Consider the following 8,739-nt stretch of genomic DNA (forward strand, 5'->3'; position numbering starts at 1 on the left):
CCATAGAGAGAATCCTCACACGAAGCACTTTCATACATGTGAATTATGGAGTTGAACCTTTCGCTTGATATGTTCTTGATGTTGCATGTGTCAGGGCTTTTGGTTAGATGGATATAGTTTGGAACACACACACACTCTCTATGGATTGCTATAGGTGGATTGCTTGCAATAGGGTTATTGAATTCTTAAGATTGCTTTGATATGCGAATTTGGAAAGTGTGACTTGGTGGACTTTGTGTGTAATTTTCTTTAGTTTCTTTAGTTGTTTTGGCATGAAAATTGCTAGGGACTAGCAATGAGTAAATTGGGGGAGGGGGTGTGATGAGTGTGCGAAAATGCATTCTAAATACCATATTATTGGATTAAAATATTAAAATATGAATAGAAATAATAAGATATAATCTATATTATTGAATTTAATATTTATTCACACTGAGATATATTTGAGCATGATTTTATAATATTTTAAATCTCAAATATTGCATTATTGGTTGGTGAGAGATAATTTGCAATTGGGCTTTACAATTAACATTTTTTCAAACTTTACTATTCAGTTTTTACATTTGGTTTTATTTTGATGGCAACTGCATGGACCAAAATGCATGGCAACATATATAGGTGAAAAGAATTGGAGCAGCTATATCTCACTTTGGGTTGCACATTCAATGAGTCATAAAAGAGAGACGCAAGCTGGAGGGAGCTGCCATCGTATTCTATCATGGAAGTTTGAGAGGGAAAATGGCAAGGAAATAAGTAAGACGAGGTGCGTAAATGCCAAGAAGCCCCAGTCTTTGATGGATATAGGTGGCATTCAGCCTTGAGACAGAAGCATTTTCCAGTGAGTAGGGATGAATTCCGCATCCCCAAAGATGTGCTGGAAGTTCCTTCTTCTGGGTGTTGTGACAACAAAGGGTTCGGTGGCAAAGTTACCCTAACCACATCCCTTTTGTCCCATGGGCTGAGACTTCCCTTCTGTCGCCCTCTTCGTGATATTTTGGATTTGCTTGGTTTGGTGCCTGCTCAACTCCATCCCTTCACACTAAGGGCCTTTCTTTGTGCCCGAGTCATCTTTTGTATGGTCTTGGACCCTCGGGGATATTTGACTTGACTGCTTAGAAGTTCTTACCCTTTTATAATGAGAGGCCTGCCACCAAGGACAACGTTGTTAGCTTTCGCAAGAAAGACAAAGGGCAAATGTTGGCCCGATTTGAGACTCAGCATTCGAATGGCAAGAACTGGACGAGCAGGTTCTTCTTTATTACTGGCCAGGGTTGGGAGTTTCCCACCCCTAAAGCCCCTTTGAGAGATTGTTTAGTTACGACGATCTGGGGCACCCTTCCTAATGATAAAAATATGTGGGCGAACATGGAGCCTTTGTCAACTCGGGAGCTGGCCCGAATTGAAATTTTTTGCTCTTGGGCTTAGGCTCACCCCGACCAGCTTTGGACCGAGTTCTTACTGATGCCCACCCATATTGATCGGTTCCTGATGTTCCCCAACCACTCCTATGTTCAAGGGCACTCATTCGTGATTTCTGCCACAATTCCTCCCTCTAAATTCGACAGGCCTTTAGAGAAAGACAAGAAGAATGGCCAAGTTGCATAGGAAAAGAATAGGCAATCCGAAGAGGAAAAAGGCGAAGAGAAAAAGGACAAGAAGAGTAAGAAAAATAAAGATGAGAAAAGGAAAAGAAAGAGAAAAAAGAGAGAAAGGAGAAAGAAAGGAAGAGAAGAGGCAAAAGAAGAGGGCTCGTGCCGAGGACACCTCTAGGCCCAAGCAAAAGAAGACCTTGGTGCCCTTAGAGAGTGACCACATCCAGGCACCTACCCCGCAAGTCATTGCCAAAATTCCTATAGCTAGCGGGTCTTCTGTGCGACTACGTTCTCCCAGATTGGTAGATGCTGAGGGCTTGGCTATATTGGCCCTCTTAGATCCAGCTGTCACCTTCCAGCTTGAGCCCCCCATCAAGCACGCACCTTATCGTCCAGCCCCATTTTTGAATTTCCCATTTTTTATGACCTGGTGGGGGAAGGCTAGTTGGACCCTAAAGTTGCAGCTACCCTCAACTTGGATCCTACCGTGGGCGAAGAGGTTCGTCCACCTATGGTAGGAGATCACGTCCCTTCCCTGACTGGGAATGTTTGCGAAGGGACAATGAGTGTTCTTTCTACTGATGGGGTGGACAGAGCTCCTGCCCCCATAGGAGACCTAGGTGGTATGGTTGGGGGCACGCCACGTCACCGCGAGGATAGGGGCGATGAGGTGGGTGCCAGCTTTGTTCTCCCAAAGACCTTGCTGGTCACCATCTTTGGAGGCAATACTCCCTCGTTGCCTGGCAACGGTGAGTGCCTCTCACTTCCTCCTCTCTTTTCCCTATCCTTTGGCGGAGGTACCAAATCTCTCCTTCTCGAGGGCTTGGGCGATTTGCTGGGAGAAGACATTCACTTAATCTAGGCTGACTTGGTCTACACTAGGACCTCCCTCCCATCTGCAAGCCTTAAAGGTCCCTTAAAAGGAATGAAAAACTCAACGCCGAGGTTTAACAAAATGTCCTAGCTTGGGGGTGTTCCTAGCCCTAGGATATTTTTGGCAAGGAGGCTAGTGGTGGCGCCTCCTCTTCCTCCACTAATGCCCAAGCTGAGGCCACCACCAAATGGCTAGCTGTCTAAAAGATTGGCTTTCTGAGGTATCACCAGCAAGTGACTTGCTCTCCCTTTTTCTTTATAAGTTCTTATACAACTTCTTACAGTGCCTTTTTTTTTTTTAAACTTTTGTAGGGCATTAATGGTTTGGCTGCGTGGGTCTTGAAGGATTGAGCCAGCCTTGAGGAGGAGGTTAGAGAGTGGCAAAAGTTATGCTATATTGCCAAGCTCTCTTTCTAAAAAAGGCGGGTGGACCGATTGGAGCTAGAGATTTTGGTGAAGAAGAAGAATGAGTTGGACATACTGATAGAGCAGTCGTAGGGCTACTCCCACACCTTGCACGGCGATATGGAGATTCTCAAGGGTGAAATATTTGAACTCTGCAACACCGTACATCGTGCCCAAGAGGCAAAGATCACCCTATGGCTTCTTAAGTCAGAAAGGGACTCTGCAAAGTCCCAACTTTCTCATGCTCGGAGAGGCTTTGAATCAGACCTTGCCCACTTTAATTCTGAGCTTCTCACCTGCAATGAGTAGTTGGGTTCAACCCATGAGGAGCTAACCCACTTGCAAAAACACATCCAAGGGCTAGCTCAAGAGTTGGCACCTGCCGTATACTAGACTTGCCTCACCGCCCTTGACCTTTTTGAGGTGCAAGGGGCCTTGGTAGAACTTCAGGAACGCCACCAACAATACAAGGACAACTATCAGGATTTGGATGAGGAGCTTAGGAAGTCAAACCTGGCTTTCCTTGCCAAGGACTGGAAGCTAATGAGAAGAGGAACGAACTAGCTGTTGCTCAGGCGGAGATTGCCCTCCTACGTGGTAAACTAGTCTTGGCCCTTGCTACTAGGTATCGTGCCTTCACCTATGGTTATGGTGCTGGCATCCTAAGGCTCAATTCTTGCTTCCTGACTGACCCTAGTATAGACCTCGAGGATCTAGACCGGGACCTATTCCTTGCTGAAATTGCTCCCCACCACCGTGTCGACACCTTTGGGCAGGATGAGATGCCTGACGCTTTCATAGGCATACCTCCACTACCTCCTCCCACTAGGAATGATGCCCCCTAGCTCCCTTCAGATGGATTTCTATTGTTTGTTTCTTAACTATTCTTGTATTATGCTTACTCATTGTATTTTGTAATTCTTGACACTTTGTACTAATAATAGACTTTGGTTTACCCAAGCCTTGATGATGAGTATCTGTTGATTTTCCTGCTGTGCACCCTTGGCCCTTGGCCTTTTGTTTTATTTGAATTGCTCATTCTTGGTTTTCTGTTTTATAAGTCGCTGAGGATCGCGATAGGTACTTTAGGGAGGGGTATGGTCTAATGATTACCGCGCTCCTTTTTCATAGCACTGCAAGCTACTAAAGCTTGTTATAGGTGTTTAAGGGTAGCATGGTTTGGTGACCTCCATGCCCTTTTTCTTTATATAACACCGCAAGCTGCTAAGACTTGTCATAGGTGTTTAAGGGTGACATAGTCTGGTGACCTTCGCACCCTTTTTCATGGCACTGCAAGATGCTAAAGCTTGTCATAGGTGTTTAAGGGTGGAGTGGTCTGCTTGCCTTTTTTCATAGCACTGCAAGCTGCTAACGCTTGTCATAGGTATTTAAGGGTGGCGTGGTGACCTCTGCGTTCTTTTTTCATGGAACCCCAAGCTGCTAAGGCTTGTCATAGGTGTTTAAGGGTGGCGTGGTCTAGTGACCTCCACGCCCTTTTTTATGGCACCATATGCTACTAAGGCTTGTCATAGGTATTTAAGGGTGGCATAGTCTGGTAAACTCCATACCCTTTTTCCATGCCTTGCTTGCCCGATTTTGTGCAAATGCATGCCTGGGTGTATTTATTTTATCCAGGAAATAACCAATGAAACAAAGCATGATAGGATTTAGCATTGTGATAAGCAGGTGCAAATGCTACCGCAAACATGAATATATAAATGTAATAATGTCAACACGAAAGAAATGAAAACAAAGTAAATGGAACACTATAACTACTACTGATAAAATTTCCTTAGCTGCTCTACATTCCATGGGTGTGGCAGCTCCTTTCCTCGATTGTCTTTCAAACGGTACAACCCAAGTCTGTTATTTGCTACCACCAAGAAAGGCCCTTCCCACTGGGTTCCCATCTTCCCTTCATCTTGGGTAGTCACCTCGCTTCTCTTCAAGACCAGATTTCCCACCTTAAAAGTCCTGAGCTTTACCCTTTTGTTGAAGTATTGCTTGGCTTTAGCTTTTTCTTGCAACATTCTAGCTTTCGCTATTTCCCTTTCTTCTTCCACTAAATCAAGGTACTCCTCTATTTTCTTATCATTCTGGGGTGATGAGAAGTGTCTTGTTTGATAACTTGGGAGCCTTACTTCGACTAGGGGAACCACCTTGCACCCATATGCTAATGTGAATAGGTATTCCCTTATGGAGTTTTTGTTGATGTTCTATATGTCCAGAGTACCCCTAGCAGCTCGTCTGCCCACTCTCCCTTTTTCTCTGTGTCCCTCTTCTTCATAATTGAGAGTAATGCCTTGTTTGTCGCTTCTACTTGCCCGTTTGCTTGAGGGTGACCTAGTGATGAGTACTTCACCTTAATCTTCAACTCTGTACACCATTCTCTATAATGGTCAGAGTCAAACTAGCGCCCATTTTTTGACCCAATGCTTCACAAGATTCTAAATCTCTAAATTATGTTTTTCCATAAAAACCTAGTCACAGTCTTGCTTGTCATGCTTGCCAGTGGCTCTGCCTCTGCCCACTTTGTGACAACCATGAACTTTACTCTGCCTCTCCCTGTTGGGAACGGTCCAACCAGATCGACGCTCCATATTGTAATGGGTCGTGGTGCTATTATAGATGTTAATCTCTCTAGAGGGGCGTGCAACACTAGCTCGTACGTTTGGTACTTAACACATCTCTTAGTGAATTCTAAAGCATCCCTTAATGCATTAGGCTGGTAGTATCCTGCCCTTACCACCTTCCTAGCTAAGGTCTTCCTGCCATTTAAAATGGTTTCCACATATTCCTTCATGTATTTATGCTAAGACATACTGCACTTCTTACAGGGAAATACATTGTAGTATCGGAGTTGAGAAGCCCCTTTTATAAAGGATTCCATCGATGAGCATGAACCTTGCCGCCTTTCTCCTTACCCCCCTTGCCTCCTCCTTTTTCTCTAGTAACTTTCCTTCTTCTAGGTATTCGACCACACTAATTTCCCAATCTAGGATATTGGAGCCTGGGACACCCACTTCTTTCTTGATGGTCAAGATCTCGATGATTCTTCTTTCCACTTGCCATGGGAAAGGTGCCTCATCCATTCCTGATGCTATATGCGCCAACTTATCTGCCACTTTGTTGTCCACCTTTGGTATCTAGGTTATATTAAAACACGAGAAGAGGTCACGTGCCTCCCAGACTTGTGCTAGATGCCTTTTCAATTTCTCCCCTTTTGTAGCGTATAGGCCCAACACTTGATTTACAACCACATACAAGTTTGACTTTGCCTCTATCTCGGTTGCCCCTATCTTGGCATCTATAGAAAGTCCTACCACAAGTGCTTCATATTCAGCTTTATTATTGGTTACCTTGAATGTTAACATTGTCATGTAGTGTCGCTTTCTACCGTCAGGGCTTAGCAAGATGCGCCATCTATAAATAATACCCATGGCCTTCCCATTAGAGCTACTGTGTCATCTTGAGGGAAGCCTGAAAGCTCTGCCATTGCTTGCCCCTTTACTGCCTTTCTTGGCACATATTCCAAATCGAACTTACTTAACTCAATCAACCACACTACCAATCTTCCTGAGCTATTAGGTTTTCTTAGGCTTTTCACTAATGGGCTCTCCGTAAACACCCTTATTGTGTGGGCTTGAATGTATGGGCAGAGTCTTCTAGCAGCCGTTACAAAGGCAAAAGCTAACATCTCAACTCGAGGGTACGTGTAACAGCCCGTCAGAAATTTAATGGTGGAATTTCTATAGACTTTGGGAACCTCGTGAAAACTCCATAAGTTTTCACAAATCGACTAATCGCAAAGGTTTTAACCTATCAACATAGTCAGTGTTATCACTCGCTGTGGTGCCAGAAATGTGATTTTAATTGTTTGAAGTAGTTAGAAGTGTCAGAATATATTATAGTCTACACCACTAGACTCAATTGAATATTTAGGATTTTATAGTACACTAACCTATTTTCGTAATTTTGGACGAAACGACTGTTTGAAACTGTGAATTTATTTTTAGGGGCATCTTAGGGTTGAGTTTTGGTAAGAGATTTTCACTATAGGTTAATATTAATATTTAGGATTTTTCAATACTAAGCTTATTATGAATTTTTTCGGAGTGAATAGTAACTTCGATAAGCGTACTAAGTGCAGTGTTTTCAAAATCATAGTATGGAATGTCCAAATTAAGTTAGAGAAGTTTTATTTGGACACTTGGCAAGATCTTAGGCACACATAGTGAATAATATTAGACACTTGGCACAAAGAGGAACCATTAGATGGATTTGTGAAGGAAATCAATGTGTGAGATCATGTTACCTAAGCAAAACATTTTTCATCTGATCAACCAAATTGAGCCAGATCAAAGAGGGTTTCAACCCTAGTGAAACCCTAAATGGTTGGAATTCAATTGAAAAACCCCAAAAGCTTGGTTGAAACCGAAACCTAAATGGTTTCCCCAAACCCTAAAGTTGGCCTCCATACCCTTGTTTATCCAATTTCTAGCATTGTGTTTAATCACTTGATTAAATCACATCCACATGCTATTAATTTATCAAATTCTTGTTATGAAATCATTATCTAACCTTTTAAACCTTGAAAATTTGATTGGGCCAAGAAATATTGAATTTGGGCTTGATAGCATCTCAAAACCTAACCAAACCCCATTTAAACCCCAAATTGAAGTCCACTTGGTTGAGGCCCACGAATTTGGCCACCTTGGCAAATCTTCTTAAAGAATTTTCCTCCCCCAAATGGCAGACCATTCACTGCCCTTGGCTGTACCCAATAGTGCCTTGATGAGATGGAGAAACACACCCCATCAACCTCTATACCTCACAGCTTCTGTAGGCAGTCCTTTCCCCTCTCTATTCTCCACTTTATGTCACATAGCCACCTCAAATCAAGGTTCATTCAAGTCCATATCTTCCCCCTATAGAATTCTTGAGTCGTGAAATGTGATGACCCGCTTTTATGTGTATTTTCACTAAAGGGTTGTTTTTAATTTAATTAATATATTGGTTTATTTATTTTAAATTATTGTGTTTTAAATTGGTTTTAATTTATTTGATGCGGTGTTTAATTTATTTAGTCGTTTTAAGGTTTTTAAAATCGTGTTCGACGGATCTGTTTTGGTTTCTGGAATGAGGACTGGACCTCATTTCTTTTCCATCATCTTTTTTTTTTCTCTTTTCTTTTTTTCTTCTTTCTCTTTTTTCTTCTTTTTCTTTTTTTTTCTTTCTTTTCTCTCCTCCCCGGTTCTCTCTCCCGCGCAACACTCTCTCTCCTCTCCCTCACGCCGTTCCATCCAGCCACTCAGGACCGCTGCTCGCCGGCACCGTGAGCCACACCACCACCACCAATTTCTTTCCCTCCCTCCGGTGAACCACCCCACCAACTTTCATCCCCAACCGTGCCGCCGCACGGTTTTGGCTCCGATTTGCAGCCGTCACTCCACCTCCGGCCACCACCTCTTCACCACTTCATCACCGACTCCTTGCCGTCCTAACCCACCCATTTTCGGCCTCATTCTGTCACCGGAGCAGCTCCCACGAGCTAGCTTTCCGATTTGGGTATTTTGGCCTTCCTTCGCCGTTTTCGCCGCCATCCACGGCCAAACTCTACTTCCCTTAGCTTCATAAACATCCTTAGACCATTCCCTATCAATCCCGAGCTTTTGTTTGTCCCCATTCAAAAGTGGGTATTTTACAACCCACGGCCACAGTCAAATTTCACTGTTACGTTGCTTTTCTTCCGTCGTTTGCAACGCCGCGAGCTTTCTAAAAATACCATATAGCGCTGTAAGCATTTTCCAAACCCTACTTTTAGATTTAAATATATTTTACTCATTCAATAAATATTTGTTGTTGGTTG

At 43.3% G+C, this 8,739-nt stretch overlaps 1 protein-coding gene across 1 annotated transcript; it reads right to left on the reverse strand.

Moving 5' to 3' along the window:
- Nucleotides 1-4,645: 4,645 nt before the first annotated feature.
- LOC122289244 lies at nucleotides 4,646-6,567 on the reverse strand. The gene is made up of 5 exons (XM_043096222.1): nucleotides 6,307-6,567; nucleotides 5,775-6,016; nucleotides 5,351-5,638; nucleotides 5,104-5,260; nucleotides 4,646-4,966 (listed from the first exon to the last, which is right to left on the reverse strand). Exons 1-5 carry the CDS (start codon nucleotides 6,565-6,567, stop codon nucleotides 4,646-4,648), a joined length of 1,269 nt encoding a protein of 422 aa, XP_042952156.1.
- Nucleotides 6,568-8,739: the final 2,172 nt, after the last annotated feature.

The sequence above is a fragment of the Carya illinoinensis genome, chromosome 12, assembly GCF_018687715.1.
Source record: "Carya illinoinensis cultivar Pawnee chromosome 12, C.illinoinensisPawnee_v1, whole genome shotgun sequence".
NCBI classification, from domain to species: domain Eukaryota; kingdom Viridiplantae; phylum Streptophyta; class Magnoliopsida; order Fagales; family Juglandaceae; genus Carya; species Carya illinoinensis.

Coding starts and splice junctions, on each gene's coding strand:
- LOC122289244 (XM_043096222.1), bottom strand. CDS start 6,567: ATGTTAGCTTTTGCCTTTGTAACGGCTGCTAGAAGACTCTGCCCATAC. Junction 5,639..5,774: donor GTAAGGAGAAAGGCGGCAAG/GTTCATGCTCAT, acceptor TTTAAATGGCAG/GAAGACCTTAGCTAGGAAGG. Junction 5,261..5,350: donor ACAAGCAAGACTGTGACTAG/GTTTTTATGGAA, acceptor TGACCATTATAG/AGAATGGTGTACAGAGTTGA.